A 20,678-nucleotide genomic window follows, 5' to 3' on the forward strand; every position below is an offset into this window, starting at 1 on the left:
TCTCCCCCTTTCTTTCCCCCGACCTCTCCTCCGTACGCCATTTGTCCTTTCACCACAACCTATCTAGGCAGATTCTGCACAGATGCTGAATTGAAAACCAGAAACAGTGTTCTACTGTATAAACCCGGGTATGTGGTCACCTTGAAGCAAGAAAATGAAACAAATAAAGCAAGAAATTTGTAACAAATTAATTAATAATCTGTCACTCCATCTCAATCTAATGTCACGATACCAGTGTGTGAAGTAAATGTGTGTATTTTAACGTTTTTTCTCACTGGTTTAACTCACTCTGTGCGTATCTGTACGTATAAAACATCGCATACTGAAGTGTTTTAACTGGGCTGCAACTCCCTAAAAATCGCAGTTTTTTTTTAGAAAACGTTCAACAGTTTCCTCCTGAAATGTGAACGATCGTCACGTTCGTCTCCACAAGCACCGAGATGTGACTCGAGCCGTCCAATCACTGAAGAGGAGACGTGTGTGTATGTGTGTGTGTGTGTGTGTGTGAGAGAGGTCGAGCCCACAGTAACGACGTTGAACATGAAAACACTTTCTTCCAGTTTTCTGTCCACGCTGTTGTTTTCAAACACCTTAAAATTCTTCTTTCACTGCAGATCATCGGCCGCCACCTGGGTTTTTTTTCTGCCGTTTCTGAAGCGTTGTTTGTCATTCACAGAGCGTGCATGCGAGATAGAATGTGCCAGCGACTTAGTATAAATGACAGGCATACATAGCATTTTCTTTAAAAAAGCTCTATTTCTCCAGACTGGCGTTAAATTTTAAATGTAAAAAATCTTCTATTTTAAGGTGTTTGAAGATTGAAGTGTGAAGGAAAAGGTTTTCACATTTATCAGCGTTAACGTGGACAGCCTGGGGGATTTTTGTCAATTACAGAGATTATCATTTTTGATTGCCAATACTGGTAATAATAATTGTAATTATTATTATTATCATCATTAAGTCATAGGTAACAGTAAAAGGAAAACACAAAAGAAAAACACATTTTAGTCGGCACATTTTGTCAACACATCAACAACAAGAGTGAAACCAGTGATGGACACAGAAACATTTGGGGCAACATTTGCACTTTCTGAACAAAACAAAAGAGCAGCAACATATAACTTTGGTCAGTTAATATCCTGTAATGTTTTTCCGCTGATACCGGGAGAAGAATCTTGGCCAATTCAGTGTGAACTTACTCCGTATGGAAACGTTTTATAATGTTTAATGAGTTCTGTCACTCCTCTAAGTCCTTCAACTGTCGCACAATCACTCATATGAAGGCAAAAGAGTTCATAACAATGATTGAATATAAAGATTCCTCATTGAACCTCATTAACGCTGCCCTTCTTTGACATTGGCCAAACTAAAAAGTTGTGAAAGCTGGATTTCTGGCTTTAACAGATGACTTCATGCTATAGAAATGAGTTGTAATATGGTTTATGATGTTGAACGGGTCAGATTTGACCGTTCAAAATCCTAACTGTCAGTGTCCTGTTCTCACTCATGTCGCCTGATAAATATCTGATATACGTCTACATACCGAAGTGACATAGGTCTAATTTGAAAATTGTTAGGTGATGAGCACGTTGCATAGTTACAGTTAGACCTCGGATTTAAGTGTAACAAATTGTTTTTTTTTTAATGTGGCAAATGTGTTTTTCCACGACCACAGAAAACAAATCGCAATTTTGTTTGTTTGCGATCCAGAACACAAAGGTACTTCAGAGAGATCTCAGCCTCACCCTCAGAGGAGGAGCATGACTCCGAGAACTGTCAGTTTTACTCTGTAAGTTGCCCCAAAAGTTCCTGAATTGGTCACAAGTGGACAGTAAATCAGTAAACTTCACTATAATAGGAAAAGAAAAACAGCCATAATAACAGTAATAATAATAATGATGATGTGAATCTCATTGGAACAAAATAAAGCAGAATAAAAATAGTTATACAGTAAATAGCCCATATTTACATATAAAAATATAGCAAAGTAACTTTTAACGAATCAGGTCAGCGTGTGTGTGTTTTTGTGTCTGTGCTTGTCGCACATTCTCTCACACACACACGTACACACACATGCACACACGAGAAGCCCACGTGCATCCACACACACACACACACACACACACACACATACTGACAGCGTGTGTGTGTGTATGTGTTTCATCAGCTTTGAATCCGTCCCTTTAAGCTTTTCCACACAGAAACAGACGCTGTAGTGCACATGTCAGGCCTGTATGTGGCGCTGCGATGTCGCCACAAATAAGAGAAGAAGAGGACTGGGGAGCGTGCACGTGAAACACTTGTAAGCTCTGCGTGAACTCCAAACACAAGAAGAAGAATGAAAGAACAGGAGGCGGGGCTATAATGTCATCGTCTTTACCAAATCATTTCCAATAATCCCCCTTAAAGGCTCCAAAAATGTTGTTTCCGTGTGGATTAAAAGCCGTCGTCATGTGCAGGAACCCTGACATGCCGCTCTTTTTCCCCTCTGACGACACAGCGACAGCAACGCCCTCTCTTTCCTCTTTCCTTCCCTCCATCCAGCCTCTCCATCCCTCTTTCCCCACCATCAGCCGTCCATCTGCCAACCACCACAACTCCTCTCATCCTGTCCTCCCTCCCCACGCTCCCTCCATTCTTCTGCGGCCCATTAAGAGCTATCACGGAGCTAATTGCCTGTTTGATCAACTCTCTGTGGACCGGGAACTGAAGGCTTTTAGCCCCGCTGAGCGTAAGAGGAGAGACAGACGAAGCAGGAGGGGATATTATGGGTGTGTGGGAATAATACGCCTCTAAACTCCCAAAAATCTGTCTCCCGACATCGCAGTCGCCGCGTATCTGTTGAATTTGACGAAAAAGGCGTCGGCTCTCCCTATTATCTGTGTTTCTGTGGTTGTTTTCCTCTCATTTTTTGTTAAAAAAAATCTCCAAAAACACAAAAAAAACCAAGCTTTTCGAGCTTATGGAGCGCAAAATTGTCCAAACGAATGTTTGTAGAAATCAACAGATTGATTTCTGGGAAATATCTAATTACAACTCAATTACAATGCGAGGGCGAGAGTTTAAAGACATTAATAGCTTCTAATGTGCATGGATGACATGAATGTAGAATAAAGACGACGACGCATAAAAATGGTCAAAATAGCTGTGATCGTGTAAACGAGAGCGAGACGGGGATTTCAGGATGAGGGTGAGGACTTAAGATGGATGGAGGAAGAGGAGGAGATGAGATGGATGGATGGAGGTCGGTCAGAGGGGAGGGTGGGGCGGAGGCTGGGAGTCTGGACAGACTGACTTCAGGAGGAAACCCAACCAGAGCTCCACTGAAGCAGCTCTGCTAAAAATAAGACAAGGGAGGCTTCTTCTGCTGACAACACAACACACACACACACACACACACACAGGCTCTACAATACAGAGCTTGTTGTACAGAAAGAGGACACACACACACACACACAGTCACAATGGATGCACCCTCCCTCCGGTTAAATAATTCCCATTCAGCTGTTTGGCTGCTGAGGAGAACATGTCCCTCCACCTCACAGTGCTTTTCCTTTTACAAATGAGCTTGAGTCGCAGTGAAGTTCACTCAGTCTCGACAGTGCGTGGTCCCTTTTTTTTTTTTTACGACCTCTCGTGTCACGAGTGTCTCTGTTCCCGCTTCCTCCCTCGGGGGCCGCGTGAGCGCAGACATTCGCCGCGCATTCATTCATTCATTCATTCATTCATTCATTCATTCATTCCGTCTTCAGCCTCGGTCACGTTTATCTCCAAAAGCGTCTTCTTTTATTCACTCTCTTTCACGGAAAAAAACGGAGATGTGTTTCATTGGCATAGAGCGGAGCGGTGACCGCGAGTGTCTTCCTGATTTGTCTCGATGCGTCGTCTTTGCAGGGCTCAACGTTAAATAAATAGATCTGACGGTCACAGGATGCAAAGAGGGTTGATTTGTGTTTTTTTCCTGTGTGGAAGTCACGGGTTAAGGTTGCAGGGCAGTTCAGTGAAGCACGACGAGTTGTTTCAGCGTGACGTCTACAAATGAACAGGCACAGTAAAGCTTTGGTCCCTCCTGAGCTGGAGAACAGGTAAATTCAAGTTACGTTAGGTGAGCAAACACGTTCATGATCGGTTGGTTAGTTGGCGTTTGTCATATGTATGTATCATGGTGGCGTCGCGGTCACGACGTCACACGTAGCACTCTCGATTGGTTGCTTTGGCCACAGCTGAGGAGAGGCGGAGTTACCCGGCGACCCGTCCCAGCCTGTCATAACGGCTTCTCCAGAGCTTTGCTGCGGAGCGAGGGGTGACCGGAGTTGGGGTTGGAGGCGGAGATCTTGCGGCACACGGTGTTGGTGTTGCTGCACCTGCATCCGGGGCGCGTGGCCCGGTCGTGGGCACGCTGGCACAGGGCAAGGCACAGCCTGGCGGGGGGGTAGCAGCAGAGGCAGGGCAAGCAGAGCGCCAGCAGCCCCATCGTGCCCCAGCGGGCGCAGGCGTGGGCCGGAGCGCAGGAGCACGGCCGGTCGGCGCAGTTGTCCTCGTCGTCCTGGGCGGAGCAGTGGTAGAACAGGCCTTTGACGCAGCACAGGCACGTGCCGTACTCCACCGCGCTCTCGGCCGAGCAGAGGCAGCGCTCGCCGCAGGCCCAGCAGGACGGCAGGCGGCGCGGGGCGCAGCACTCTTGGCACTTGCAGCGACCGCACCGCTCGCAGATGAACAGGTGAGGGCCGAGCTCCGCCTCCTCACCTGTCAGGCCTTTGCCAAAGGAGGCATCGGGCTTCAGTTCTCCTTTGGGTTGAGACCGCACCACCGATCCGAGCCCAGAGTGGGACGGCGTCAGACCCGCCAGTAGCCGCTGGTCTGACGTGGCACTGGTCCGAGACATGGAAGAGCTTATGGTGCTGGAGCGGCTCAGGTGGGCCAGGTGAGCGTGCTGCTGCTGACTTTGGCTTCGGGGGAGAGCGGAGTGGAAGGAAGGCGCGGGGTGATGGGTGAATACTCCATGAGGGTAGCGGTCTTCGTGAGCGTAAAAAAATCCGGACTGCGTCGCCGGTTCCAGTGCCACGGGCCGGTCCACATAGTCATTGTTGGCCCGGATGGCACGTATCTGGTCGAGTGACAGCACCGGGACCTGCTGGAGGTCCAGGCCGTCCAGCTCCATCCTGAAGGAGTGAGCAGGGTCCATCCTGGCGAGCCAGGCCGGGTGGCACCAGGGCTGCGGGCCGGGGCTGGGGCGTGGTGCTCCCGACGCTCACGGCACATCGGATAAACCTGCAAACACACAGAGGAAGGAAGTGATGCTTCAATTCACTTTAAAATTTGAAGAATGATGAAGGACGGGTGAATTGGTGACCTTTGTGACCTTTGACCCACATTGACTGACACATTTTGTCTTTCCATGTTTTATTTTGTCAAGTTTTGCCTTTAACTAAAAACAGTTCGTGTGAGATTTGAAGAAAAAAACCTTCTTAAAAAAGTAACAGAGTAACTTTGAAACAAGCTACTTTTTTACTTGTACTTGTACATTACTATGAAAACACAGTAGTGGTACTTTTACTTGAGTAGAATATTTCAGTAACTCTTTCCACCTCTGCTGAAAACACGACTTTGCGACTGTTTCTCGTAATAGCATTAAGAGTAGCATCATTTACTTCCTGCTGTTCAAAAGGAAGAAGAAAACATTAACAATGGGGAAAAAAACTAAGAAACAATGCTACTTACTTACTTACTTAAATAACTAAAAAATAACAACAATAATAATAATACTCCGACACATACAGTAAATCTTAGTTAATTATTGAAAGTTAATGACTAAAGAAACTAATGAAATGAAGTGAGAGAGAAAGGAACGTCGCCATGGACTTTTTTGACCGCCCCAACCTAATGAAGGTGTGTACCAAGTTTCATTCTCGTACGTTAAACCTGACATCAGATGACCTAATAGAAGTTTTTTGCCATTTCCAAATGTTGACGCAGATTTCAGACGTACATTTTCTGATGCGGTGACAAAAATCTATTATTATTATTATAAAAAGAAGAAGAACTCCTTGAGTGTTGGGAAAAGTTAATGCTGACTTTGTGCTGCGCCGCGTCCACACCACCGTCCGCCGCGTCATCGTCAGGACTGTGAGCTTAATCCGCCGCTCAGGCTATCATTAGCCCGCCAGAGCGGGACACATGCGACCATAAGGTCCACACTGTAATTTAGCATCTGCTGAACACAGCTGCTGCTGCTGCTGCCACAGAGGGAAACCCACCTGCAGACAGAGAGCCCACCAGCACGGCCCTGCCTCTGCTGATTAGAGTCTCAGGAAAAATCTCATCCTCCTTCAAACGCAGCTGATGAATATAAAGTGCGGCCACACAGAGTTTTTGGTCTGTGGGTCCGATCGCGGCTAAAAATCTGATACGAGCGCAAAGGCAGCGGTCATTAATATCTGCCTGGAAAAGTTTGGAAATCATCCGTTTGCATTGGAAACGTCGGACGTTCCCGTTTCCAGAACTTAAAAGCCTCGGTGAACTGATCCTGATGTGAGACACCACGATGCTTTTTTGGCCTCCACCGCTCGTTCACCGCCGCCTTCTGACCAGATCATGTTTCTTAGATGTTTGTAAGTGATGAAGATGAAGAGTCAGATCAGTCCTCAAAGTTTCTGGCATTATATTATTCACTTTTTATGGGAAGGTTTTGAGATGTTTTTCTTTAAGACAAACTTGTTTCTAAGATGTTAAAATCATACATAGGTGATGATTTTATCAAATTCTTGGCTGTAGCTTCACTAAATGTCCGTTTGTGGAATTAAAAGATGGATAAAGATGGATAAAAGATGGATAAATCACTAAAGTTTTATTTTTTTCCCTTCAAATTTTCATATTTGATGACCTCTGTCTTGTATTTCCTATTTAGTTTTTACATTTATTTCATTAAAAATACCATATATATATATACGTAAAATGTGTATCTGTCATACAGGAAAACCTCATTTACTGCAAATGCTAATATTTGTCATAAAAAAATCCGGATCACTGGTCGATTTATCGTTTTTCTGATGAATAGGAGAGTTTACATTTAATGGTAATTTTTACCAATTACCAATAATCACCGGGATTATGGAATTAGAAAACAAATAAAATATCAATTCAAAAATGTAATATGTTATTTATTTATTTATTTATTTATTTATTTTTGAATGATCAAACTGATATTTTATCTGCTTCTTAAAAAGTGCTGTTTGAAAATATTGACACAAATCTAATCCTATATGGGATTAGGTAAACTGGACTCACACGGCGTGAGATCTGTCCAGGGTGTGACTCCGCCTATCGCCCTGTGTCAGCTGAGATGTAGAGAATGAATGAATGAATGAATGAACCAACATCATCAAAAAGTAGTTATATTTCTGTTTAAATCCCGAAAACGTGAAGCCGAGAAAAGTCGACCTGACGAACTTTGGTCAGCGACAAAAATATGCGTCTTGTAACTCGAGCTGAAACAATAACTCGATGAATCCATTATTAATCCGTTTGAAGCATTTTTTTCATGATTAAAACGAGATTTCTGATCGGTTGAGACGGTGGCCGACACGATATTCGCCAACGCTGCGGATTCAAAAACACAAACAAAAACAAACACACGCAGAAGCGAAAACACACACAAACCCTAAAACACCAGCAAGTCCCAAAACAGAAGCGTACTCAAAAACGGAGGTACTCGGGTCTGTGGGAGCGCTTGTTTTCGTGCAGCTCTACGACCAGCCGCTACGATGCTCGGGGACTACTTAATTGTGACTTTATTAAGAGGTTATCCTCCTATAACCCTGCACTTTTGGGACTTGCTGCTGAACGATGACTCCATGAATCGAGAAAACAAACGACGGATTCGTCGATTGTGAAAATAACCGTGAGCTGCAGCTCCACTTTTAACACAAATACAATCGTTTTCTGTTTGTTTGTTTGTTTGTTTGTTTGTTTGTTTGTTGCGTTTGACTCACATCATTCATATTAGCCGTGAAGAACAAACATGTACAGGACTTGTACCGACTTTTTCTTTGAATGAGTCATGTGGACGGCGATCTTTACTTTTCCTCCTTTATCTAATCTCATGATCTGAGCTGCTTTTAAATGCATTTGCATTTGGCCTCATTACTCTCTGAGAGGACCGGCCCCATGTGAGAGGCCGGCCAGAGATCTCTCCCCCTTGGCCACTTGGCAAAGACTGCAGTTTCTTTGTGTGTGTGTGTGTGTGTGTGTGTAGTGTTCATACATGTTGGATCAGGAGGTTTTTGTTTCTCTGTTCATCACAAACTCAGAAAAAGAACATTATCCGGCATGTTTTCTGTGACTCGACTGAACCAGCAAACGGATCCGCTGCGTATTCCTCGCCTGTCAATCACTTACATTCAAGCGCGTCTCCTTAAGATGACTTTTTAGACTTTTTAACGTGAGGAAATGCTGATTTCAACTCTTCACACAACTGCAAACGATTATTTTAATCACCGTTGAATGCGTCGATTCATTTTCTTACTCGTTTGGTCCACAAATTGTCTGAAAATTATTCAGTTGGAACGATTTCTTCGTTATATGTTACCACGCGTATTTGTCATTACCCATAACTCCTAGACTAATTGAAAAATGATGGATTGGCAGTCTGTCCAGGGTGTGACAGGATAAAGTGGTAGAAGACGGATGGATGGATGGATGGATACCGGAAAGCAGAGAAATAGAGCTTTGCGCCCACATACTCGTCATTACGGTAGAGCCTCAGGACTTCCTGCTGAAGGATCGTCCAATCACAGACGAGATTCACCAGCGTTTGTGACGTCAGCTTCTCAGTACTGTGATTCCTAAACGGTTGAATAACTGCCAGATATGGAAGCTGAGAGTTATCTTGGGAAAAAGGAGCAGAAGAATTCACTCATTGAACATTTCTTTGGACACTTCTACAGCCGTAAAATCATGACGTCAGGAGACGGTTGCACTGTTGCAGGAATCCAGCGAATCAGCGTCTTTGTTGTTCAAAAACTGACAGGTTTAAAGTGCAAATTCTGAGTTTAAAGTTGGAACTCTGAGATTTAAAATTGGAACTCTGAGATTTAGAGTAAGAATTATTCTGAGATTTAAAGTTGGACTTCTGAGATTTAAAGATTTCTTTATTGAATTGTTTATACACTATTTTAACATGCAGTACATTGTAAATAACTGCCAGACATTGAAAGTTATTCTGTAAAAATTGGGAAAACCACTTAGAGGACATTTTCTGGCCCTTTTGTTTTTGGTTAAAATAAGCAAAGACGGACATTTTGAGGCTCAGGTGTTAAAGGGTAGAAGATGCAGAAAACTCTCAAAAGGATTAATCTATGATGAATATAGTGGATGATTAGTTGAACAGTCTTACGTTAGACTACCACCGAAAACAAGAAAGTCTCAGATTGTGTTTCTGTTGATGAGCAGCTAATCATTTAAATCCAGGCGAGTGAGTGCACGGCCTCAGGAAAATGCAGCAAAGATGCAATAAGAGAGCAGGAAACAGAAGAAGAGCTGGGGGAGGAGGATGATGAAACCCAAGACTGGCAACCAATCATGGGCAGGAAAGGAGGGAGCGGTGATTAGCAAGCAAAAAAATAAATAAATAAATAAGAAATGAAGGAGAAATATGTCCTCTGTCATGTAGAGACAAACCGTGTGAGCCTAAAAGTTGCGTCCGTCTCCTTCTCTGCGAGCTTCACGAGGCGGCAGATGAGGAAGCTCCAGGTTTGGTCAGATGAGGATGCATTTTCAAATTAGTCGGAGGAGAGAGGAGAAGTCCCGGTGACTAATGTGATCAGGGAGAGCAGCGGCCGCGGCTCACTCCTACTCTGCCCGACTATCAGCCCATCTAATTGTTAAAAAGACGAGGCCTGCCGTCCATTTCCATGACCTCATTTTTATTTACTGGTGGAGACGACGACGACTACACCCCCGACATACACCCACACACACACACACACACACACACTAATGTGCCACAGATACTGCAAGTCATGTCACAAAGTTTAACTTTGAGTTTGTCCAAAACAACCAGTTTAGAAACTAACTTTAAACTAGAAGTCGACCAGGATGAATTTTTCTAGAGCAGTGAGTATGTTTGGCCCACCCCTCAATGTCATAAAATTCCCAATTTATACAGAAAATGTAGTGTTCCTTCTCTCTAATCTGCATTTTTATTTCTGCACTGATCTGAACTTTTATATTTTATAAAAAAATAATGTATAAACTACAGATTAGGTTCAAAAAAATTAAAGAATTCTGATATTTAAAGTCAGAATTCTAAGAAAAAAGCTTGGATTTCTGAGATTAAAGTGAGAATTTTGAAGAAAAGGTTGGAATTTCGAGATTAAAGTGAGAATTCACAGGGGAAAAAAGTTGGAATTCCAGGAGTAAAGTGACAATTCTAAGGGAAAAGATTGGAATTTCGAGATTTAAAGTAAGAATTATGTGGGGAGTTGGAATTCTGGGATTAGAGTGAGAAGTCTGAGGGAAAAATTTAGAATTCTGAGATTTAAAGTAAGAATTCTGAAGGGAAAAAGTCAGAATTCTGGGAGTATAGTTAGGATTATTTGGGGGAATTGGAATTCTGAGATTAAAGTCTCACTTAAATTTCTGATTTATGAGGGAAAAAAAGGCAGAATTCTGACTTTTACCAGAGAAAATCAGAATTTGTCGTTTCCTTATAGAAAATCCCTCTTCTCGACGAATAGTGGAATCCTCAGCAAAACATCTGTCGTGAGATGAGTGAACAGAATGTAAAGTTAAATGTTTGTGTCACGTGTTTTCCTCATCACTCATGATCCCACGCGTGCCCTGATGCTCGTTCAGGGGAAACAATCACGGCCGCCAGCGTGACGGCACTTTTATTCTATAAACCATGTGGCGTCTCCGCTGCTGCTGCAGGAACAATCACTCGTAGAGTCCTCATATAAACACGTTTCATATGTGTGTAAAATATGTTCAGTGAAAGCAAAACAGTCGCAGAGAGAGAGTTGGTGTTTCAAGAGACCATCAGAGGAAACCTGAGGATGGAGCTGAGCTGCTGTGGGAGTATCAGTAATGACTGAGCCTCAGCCTCTGGAACACACACACACACACACACACACACACACACTCTTCCATGAAAACACACCCTGTGACACTGCCAGGTTTTTAGCTCATGTGTTCACTAAATTTGTCTTAAATGCTTAAATTACCGCGTTCGCTGCAGTAAGCGTTTGTTTTTTTAATCTCGGCTCAGCTGCCAACATGGCCGACGACTCTTCTTCTGTTTCTCTTTCATTTAAGTTGTGGGCGGAGATTTAAAAAAGCGAGTATGAACCAAACCACGTTCATTCCCAGGAAACTGGGTCACGGGGTTTGTTTTGGTCTCGACAAATATGTTGCTCTGCCAATGTGTGTTCTTCGTGAGCTGAAACAGTCGTGTAACTTTTGTATTTGTTCGCCGCTTTCCTGTCAGGCAAAACTATCAGACGTCACCTGACTGAGGGGAGCGCTTGTTTGTATACAGCAGTAGAACAGGAGCGGGTGGAGGCAACGAGTGGCTTCTTGGAAACTCTGTGAATGTTTCTTTGTGTTTTCCTTTTTGCAGTCTATTATTTATATTATAGATCATTTATATATAGAGAGCTGAAGTTGGAATTCTTAGATTAAAGTGAGAATTCTGAGATTTAAAGTTAGAATTCTGAGGAAAAGTTTGGAATTCTGAGATTAAAGTCAGAATTCAGAGGAAAAAGGTTGGAATTCTGTCATTAATTGATTTTTTTTTTTTTTTTTTTGAGTTTCTATAAACAGAAATACCAAAAAAAACCCGCTGGAGACTAAAAATCAATATTCCCAAACTCTGCTGACCCCATCATCACAAGTTTTCTTATCCTGATTTTTTTCCAGCTTCTTAAATGTGAATATGGTTCTGGTTTCTTTGCTCCAAACAGCAATTAAATCATTAAAACTGGATCATTTTGTGTTTGTCGACAAAAACAAAACATTAGAGAACGTCATCACGGTTCTGCAAACAATACATTTTAAATACTCCCGATATTGCATAAACACAAAAGTCGGACGTAAAAATAAATGATCTCTTCTCGTGATTTCCGCCGAGTCTGAACTCGACCTGACGATGGTCGATGGTGTTTGATGCTCGGAGGCGATGACATCATGGACTCAGGTTATTTTAAAACTCCACTGCAGTGACCCTTCGCCTCAGAGCGAGGAGGGGTTGCCCTCACTTCTCCTCTTCCTCTCCTCTGTCCTCCCTTCATGTCACCTTCACCACCTCACTTCACTCTCTCATCTGGTGTTTTTGTGCCACTTTCTTTCTCCATTTGTTCTTTTCGGCGGACTGAAATGAAACCAGGTCGTGGCGGCAGAGTGCAGCACAGCGAAGGAACGAAAATCACAATTTGAAACCCACACAGTGAGCAAATTGCAAAGGATTTAATTGAATTGTTCCAGATGTTCTGTGTTTTGCCTTTTAAAAAAAAAATGCAATCGTAAAGCAAATGTTTAATTCTAATTTTAAAAGTGCATATTCAAAATTTGCATCTTCTTGCGTTGGGGCACAAACGTTTATAAATTGATTTTAAGGTCCAATCTTGTTTTGAATCAAAAGTACAAACAAAGTACAAATACTTTTTTTACCGTACTTAAGTACAACATTCACGTATATTTGTACTTTATTTATATTTCTAACAACTTTTACTTTTTACTCCACTACATTTCCTCTAACTCTCTTTGTGACTCGTTACTACCAAATAAAATCAGGAGAAGAAGAGTTGGTATTATGGTCTGTATTTATATTTTCTAGTCTTGATGAGCTCATGATTTCATCCATTCACACGCTGCAACCTGGGGTTAAGTGTCTTTGCTTTAGGACACATCTAGACTAGCAGAGCCAGGGATTGAACCCACAACCTTTCACCTGAAAGACAACTTGCCCGACCACTGAGCCACCATTTTTTTTTATCAGAAAATGACTTTTGATACTTAAGTACAATAAATGTCATAAACTTTAACACTTTTACTTAAGTATAATATTATTATTTTTTTTAAAAAAGTGACTTCAGTGTCTACCAAAATCATTTTTCTGGTAACATACTTGTACTTTTACTCAAGTATCACCTTTAAGGTACTTTATACAAGGACTGCTGAGAGTTAATAATCCTAGTTTTAGTCTAGACGAGAGTCATTAGCAGATTATTATTTATTTGTGGGCAAATTCATTCAAGATAAACATTTGTGTTCTCAGAAACATGATAATGAAAGTACCTTTAAGGTGACACTTGAGTAAAAGTACAAATATTTCACCAGAAAATGACTTTGGAAGAAGTTGACGTCACTTTTTTGTATAATATTATACTTAAGTAAAAGTCTTAAAGACATTTACTGAACCATATTGGCTCTGCCTGTATGTGTCCTTGAGCAAAAACACTTAACCCTGTGTCGTATGAAAGACGTGTGAATGGGTGAAAACTGTAGAGTGAAGCAGCTCATCAAGCTCTATATAAATACAGACCATAATACCAACTTTTATTCTTCTGATTTTATCAGAAGAGAGTTTTAGAGGAAATGCAGTGGAGTAAAAGTTGCGAGAAACCTAAATAACAAAGTCAAGTACAGGTACATGACTTTTGTACTTAAGTGCAGTAACAAAGTATTTGTACTTTGTTACATAACTCGGTCGTTATTACATAAGTTTTATTTTTTTAACGGACGTCAGATAAATTTAGCCGAGTGTTCTGAGGGAAAACTGTGTGTGTCCATGTTTGACTTTGTGATGATTTAACAGCAGATTCATGAGGTCAAAGAGGGTTTTTTGTGTTTGTTTGTTTTTTCCTGTCGTGGTGCCAGCTGTTCTGTGTGTGTGTGTGTGTGTGTGTGTGTGTGTGTGTGTGCGTGTGTGCGTGTGTGTGTGCGGTCCGTCAGGCACTAAGACCCAGGGGCTTCCTCCTGATGCCCTCTGGGAGCACAGCGGGATTGAATGACAATAAACTGGATGAGATACCGGATGTGCCGAATCTGACCCCAACGGAAAGACTGAAATAGACACTGCAGACCAGCAAGTCCAGGCATGGGGGGGGGAGTGAGGGTGAGGGTGAGGGGGTGAGCAGTGAATGAGTGAGGGACGGTGACAATGATTGTGGATCTGCTGCAGCCACATGAAGGGAGAGGAAGAAAACGTGAAGAGAACAAACGTAGATTTGATTCCTTGTCCTGTCCTGTGTTATTTTCATAATCATTTCATTGGTTACTTGTTTGAAAAATGTTGCGCAAACCTGGAAAAAAACAACTAATCAATCATCAAAATTGTAATAAATCATAATTAATAATCATTTTGATAGTGAAAACACGTTGTTTTAGTTCAAATCCAGTCGATTGTTGTTTACAATCCGTGTGTTCATCGTCATTTTCATAGTCAATTGAGAATCTAGAGTCTGAAATAAAAAGGGTTCATTATTTCATTTTTATTTAGAATGATAATTATTTATAATCTCAGGAAACAAAGAACCAGGTCTTATTTGTGTGTGTTTTTATCAAACTCTCGTTACAGTGTCGTCACTTACAGCACGCTTCAATTTATTAAAGTAGTTTTTGTCAAACATTCAGAAAATTCTTCCTTCAAAAGTTTGATCCGTGTGAAAAGCAATTAGAATCGCAAAAGATCACATTAGATTAAGAACAACGTACGGAAAAAAACAACCCATTTCTTTTTTCCTTAAATAAAATTATATTTCTTGTTGAATTCTGTAGTTACCAAATGTCACCAGCGGAGGGCGCACATCAATTAAAGCACAAACCTCATATTAGTAGCGGTGGGAATCGACGTTTCAAAATACTGAGTATTTGCAAAATCATAGACTGCGATAAACTCAGAATGAGCACTTGGTGCCATCTAGTGGACGGAAATGTCAATTGATTTTTTTTTCATGCTAATCCACAAAAGGTTTAATGTTTATTTGTATCTGTAATAAATAGATAGATAGATAGATAAAGCCATATTTCAGCTTTTATTCTGATTTTGAAGAGATTAAAGATGTCATTGTGACCTACATGCTGTAAATCTGTGTGTTTCTGAAAACAGACGCGACGTAATCTTTCGTTTCTCGCCACTTTGAAGTCGGTTTAAATCATTTTACAAACCGTTTTATTGTGTCTCTGTCTTTCCACAACTTTGTGGTCGTGTCGTGCATTAGTCGGTGCATTAGCCGCTGCCCTCATCTCCGCTCTTCCCCTCCCTCCGCCCGTCCATCCATTCCGTCATCCGTTCATCTTTCCGCCATATTCCTCCACTCCACATGTACTTTCCCCTCCCTCCCTCTCATCCATTCACTCTGTGTCTTCCTCTCCCGTCAGTCCGTCCCATCATTTGCTCGTCCGCCCGCCCCTCCAGTCCCACCCCGCTGGAGATGGGTATTGACATTCTGCATCCGACCTTGAGGACAATCAATCCCAACCTAACATGTCCTCATCAGACTCACACACACACACACACACACACACACACACACACACACACACATCACACACACACACATCATTCATCTTTCTCCTCTCTGTGATTCATAAAGGTCGTCGTCTAACTCCGTCCAGAAGTTGGTAAAAAAAAAAACAATTAATCGCAATCTGCACATTTCTGTGCAGTAAATGAACTGTCAACTGTCACTGACTCAGTCTGTCCACCAGGGGCACTGGTGGTTACAGTTAGCATGTCTTCACAAGGATGTCCATCGCTACGTCCAACCACCAGCTCGAGCAAATAGATATGGAAAATGATCTGGTACATGCCCAGATATTTAGAGACAAAAACCAGTGTGCAAAAGTCCAGATATTCAAGGAAAAAACTCGTAGCTAGAGCACACGCCCAAATATTTAATAACAAAACCAGAGCCCATGTCCAGTAATAAAATAAAACTAATCTCGCAGCTTTAGCAAACTTAAAAACACTAAAAAGAAAGAAACTCGTAACTCAAGCACAAAATTTGAGCGAGTACTTGTTGAACACGAGTGCGGCACAAATACTTTACGGAATTACAAATAGCTACCGATATTGAGATAAAGTTAGTCACAAAACCACACATTATTCTTGTCAGTTGCAAACAATGACTTTCTTAAACCGTATCGTGCTGCAGACGTGAAAGAAAAGATCTGGCAAATGTGGGAATAAAGTTTGAGTGATATTTGTTTCACACGTTCGCGACGATGATGATGATGATTCAAACATTCACCAACACAGGAACAAAAAAATAAGTTTCATTTCCACCTGGATCAACATTTCTGGTTCATATTAAACCAGATTTAAAAAGCTTGGATTTAAAAATCCACTTCAGCTCAACTTTGACCTGATGAGAAAACCGTTTACTATAAAGTTCATCACAAGTCATCATTAGGTAATGGTTACTCGTAACTAGCGCACACGCCCAGATATTTAAAGACAAACAAGGTTAACTAATCTTTAGGTAATGATTAAGTAGTCGCTTATTAATGTTAATGATTCGTTACTGTTAACTAGTGAGTAACTAGTGAGTAAATCATGAGGTAATGATAATTCATGCTTACTTAAACTCTTTCTCTGCATCTTACTCAACGTCAAGACTAAGACAAGAATGTAACCAAAGACCAAGACCAAGACCAAGACCCAGGCAGGATGTAGCTATAACGTGGGCCTGTCATGGTCTCTTGGACTTAATCCTCGACCGTGAAAGAGTCTCGGTCTTCAGTTAAATTCTGGTCTTGGTCTTGTTGTTCCTGTTGTCAGTGAAGGGGTCATAAAAGGAAACACTTCATGGATTCATGGTTCGTTAGCGACGCTGCATATGAAATCTTTTCTATCTGTGAGGAAAAATCGCGATATTTTCCCCCTCGTGTTGTTGCTTCCCTGCTCGTTTTTCTGTAGGAACTACACCAGCAAATCTTCACGGAGAAGATCTCACTCAGCAGAATCAAATCCCAACCATGAACACGTTTCCCCGTAAAACGTCAGCAGTTGTTAAGAGTTTGAAAAATGAAATCCCCTCAAGGTCACACACAAATCATCAATAGTCATCAATGTGTTTGAAACGCTTACCTCTGACTGGTGGGAGATCCATTGTGCAGCGGCTCGTTTGCTTTTTCCTGGATTATGAGTGTGTTTTGTGTGTTAAAAAAAAGTTGTTTTTTTTTAAAAAATCTACTAAAATAATCGTACCGCGTCCTTTAATTTACTTTTTGAAAAAAAAAAACCCACCTTTTTTTTGTCGGCTTTAATGCACTTGTTGCGAGTTTTGCACTCGCACTCGAAACAAACGCCCAAACATAAATGCGACGCAGAGCAATGGATATTTCGTGAGATTATCGTAGAAATGTGGTGTCAGTGTGTGTGTGTGTGTGTGTGTGTGTGTGTGTAAAGCTGGGTGGATGCTCTGTCTCTCTCTCTCTCGTTGAGACGCACCCTCCTCCTCCTCCTCCTCCTCTTCTTCCTCCTCTTCCCGGAGCGCTCTGATCCCAGTGCGTCCTCCTGAGGTCACCTCCCGACGATGAAGAAGAATAAAAAAACTAAACTTTCCTGACTCTCAGGTTGCAACAGATGCTTCTGCTCTTTTAAGAAAAAGAAAAAAAAATCCTGTGACAAAAACACTTCTGTCCTCTGTTTTTAGTTTAAAGAGGAAGGAAACTGTCCTCTGTTGCAGGACAGACCGAGAGGTGAGATTATGTCCACACAGGAGGACGAGAAGTGTGTGCGTGTGTGTGTGTGAGGTTAAGGTTCCAGAACTTTTCTATTTTTTTCTTTCTTTCTTTCCTCTCAAAGAAAATGCTTCTCCTCTCGTCCTGTTGTAGTTTCCTCTTCTCTCCCCGAGAGATGAATGACTGCGAGCTGGATGCACTTTCTCTCCCTCACACACACACACACACACACACACACACCCTCCTCCTCCCTTCCTCCCTCTCTCACTCCCCTCTCTCTCTCATCCCTCCCTCTCCCATCACTGGACTCATGAACATGACGAGGTCTTTCACATCATCCATTATCACTGAATTCATCGCCAGCTCTTTTTTTGGCTTTTACAGTCATTAAAACACATTTTTACAGATTTTTTTAAATGTCTAAATTTTTCTCCATGAAACAAAGAAATCGTTAAAATTGGTTCATTTGTTTGTGGACAAAAAGAAAATGAGATGTTCTGACACTTTATGAACCAAACAACTCATCCATTAATCAGTGGAGTGATGTTGCAGCTCTAACTCACACGTGACTTTGATTTATTAAAAGTTCACGTTAATTGTCGGGGGGGAAGTCGCACCAGTGAAATATCGCGATTATTTTGTGTGGCGATATTTTATCGGATTTTTATTTGGATGAGCACAAACGGATCAATTGACATCTCCGTCCACTAGATGGCACCAAGTACTCACTCTCACTGATTTCTGAGTATTTCGTAATACATGATAATAAAGAGCAAATATCATGATAATATATTCATTCCGAGACTTGATTATCATGGTAATATCGTATCCTTGCGTCGCTGGCAGTTCCCAATATTGGTTTTTCGGGGGCCGATAATTATCTGTCTCTCTAATGGCGGGTTTCCACCAGCTCACCTCACCTTGCCTTGGCACGGCACGGCACGGTTATTTTGCTTTTCCATCAGTGATAGTTCCTGGAACATGGTTCTTTTTTTACTTCCTGTTCTGACGAGGTTCAGCTGAGCTGATACTAAAATGTGACGTCGACAGACTGCCGGCTTCTGATTGGTCAGAGAAGTTCGTCACTGAAGAGTCATGAGCGCGACGTCTGACACAAGAATCAAAGCCAACATGTCCAACTCTGTAGATCAGTTAAAAAGACTTAAAAAATCCCAGAAAGCATTAGGTGTTAATCTCCAACATTTAGCAGAGGAGAATTTCCAAGATTAAATCATGAAACCTCCAATTCCGAATTCCTTGACTTTAAGTAAGGCTTCTGAGATTTTAAATGGGAATTTTGAGATTATGGTCAGAATACCATGATTCTAAATCAGGCTTCTGAGACTTTGAAATCTGAAATTTTGAGATTAAAAACAGAATTCCAAGATTTTAAGTCAGGCTTCTGAGATTCAAAGTCAGCGGTATTTCCGTTCAGCGACTGAAGTACTGAACGATTCTGTGAACAAATTTTTTTTAATGAACTGATTCTAATGATTCAGTTAAATACAGGTCACTAGTTTGTGTCGGCAGTTTCGTGCGGCTGCACTACGATGACTCCGCCCACGTTGAGGAGGAGCTATGAAGCATGATTTACATTGGGTTATTATAAAATATGTGCTTCTTGTATCATTAAGGATGATAAACATGTGTAAAACTCATTGGACACTGCTGCGTGTTCTCATATTTCCTTGTTCTTGTCAAATTCAGGAACTGACATTTGTCGCTCATTTAGAAGAAGAAGAGGAAAAGAGTTGAAGGTGGAGAAGAAGAAGTTCTGATTCATTCCAGATAATTGAATTCTCTCTCTCTCTCTCTCTCAGCAGTTTGTTTCAGCTCAGGTTTTTTCTTTTCTTCTTCTCCTCGACAGGAAACACCAGCTCCATTAGGGACCATCCGCTCACCTTAATGTGCTGCTGCACATTTGTATCCAACTAAACTAGTGCTGCAGCGTCAAGTTGCTGAGTAAGGACACGAACCAAGAGAGACAGGACACACACACACACACACAGACAAAGGAAGGCAGGTTCAGATTACAGTAATGCAGCAATATGTTAGTGATGTCACTTGTCCTTCTGGAGCAAATGAATACATGAATGAATGAATGAAAAACCTCCCTCCCCATGATGAAAGTGTGAGATCAACAAACGATGAGCAAACCACGACTCATTTTGAGTGAGACAGGGACACACGATGGCGTAGTGGTTAGCACTCTTGCCTTTGCAGCAAGTGACCGGTCGGAACAAGGTTTTCCTCCAGGTTCTGGACCAGTGGCGGGCAACAAATACAAGCTTTTAAAGAAATAATAATAATCACTAGGTCTGCACGCGTGCAGTCATGATAGGCCCTCGCGTCCCCGTGCAGCAGTTCCCTGTGAGAAATTTCATGTTGTTTTTTTGACGTAGAGAAAATCCTTTGGACAACTTTTAATCATTGACTAGAACATAATGGGCTGAGGTTGCCGCGGCTAGTGGCTGACTTCTGGGTGGGCGGAGCTAATGGAAGTGCATTAGTACTTTGCTTGGAATCATCAGAGAAACGAGTGTACCAAGTTTGGTTACAATCAGAACAACTATGCGCGACGCAATAAAAAATTTAGCATTTAGCGCAGTTTTGGCCACTTTTATTGTCATAGAATATACAAAATTCCCAAAGATTTTGTGCTCGGGTCTAATTAAACCCGTCTTTAAATGCATAGCATTTACATTTTTGCTGTAAATTACAAAAAAACAAAAAAACATTGTAGCTTCACTGATGCGTTTCCTCTTTCTGTGTTCCTTCAAAATAAAAGTCTAGCTGTGTTTCACGAGTTAAATGACGGTGTGAAAGTGAAACCGGGTCTCTTCTTCGCTCGTACTCGTGTGAACCGATATTTTTAAAAAGTTTGTTTAAAAAGTTAAAAACGTTTTCCTGTTCCGTTCTATTTGTGTTTATTCTATAAACTGTAATCTCATTGCTTTGGAAAATGAAAATCCATGTCACGTCTGGTGTGAACG

At 41.7% G+C, this 20,678-nt stretch overlaps 1 protein-coding gene across 2 annotated transcripts; it reads right to left on the reverse strand.

Annotated features, from left to right (window-relative positions):
- Positions 1 to 3,554: 3,554 nt before the first annotated feature.
- On the reverse strand, positions 3,555 to 17,416 carry LOC122779650 (protein sprouty homolog 3). Of its 2 annotated transcripts, none has more exons than XM_044042203.1 (2): positions 17,090 to 17,416; positions 3,555 to 5,271 (listed from the first exon to the last, which is right to left on the reverse strand). In XM_044042203.1, exon 2 carries the CDS (start codon positions 5,183 to 5,185, stop codon positions 4,265 to 4,267), a length of 921 nt encoding a protein of 306 aa, XP_043898138.1. In that variant the 5' UTR covers positions 5,186 to 5,271; positions 17,090 to 17,416; the 3' UTR covers positions 3,555 to 4,264. The 2 variants fall into 2 exon arrangements, with proteins under 2 accessions (XP_043898138.1, XP_043898139.1); XM_044042204.1 differs by lacking the exon at positions 17,090 to 17,416 and adding an exon at positions 8,742 to 8,829.
- Positions 17,417 to 20,678: the final 3,262 nt, after the last annotated feature.

Source organism: Solea senegalensis, linkage group LG13 (assembly GCF_019176455.1).
Source record: "Solea senegalensis isolate Sse05_10M linkage group LG13, IFAPA_SoseM_1, whole genome shotgun sequence".
Classification (NCBI taxonomy): domain Eukaryota; kingdom Metazoa; phylum Chordata; class Actinopteri; order Pleuronectiformes; family Soleidae; genus Solea; species Solea senegalensis.

Coding starts and splice junctions, on each gene's coding strand:
- LOC122779650 (XM_044042203.1), bottom strand. CDS start 5,185: ATGGACCCTGCTCACTCCTTCAGGATGGAGCTGGACGGCCTGGACCTC.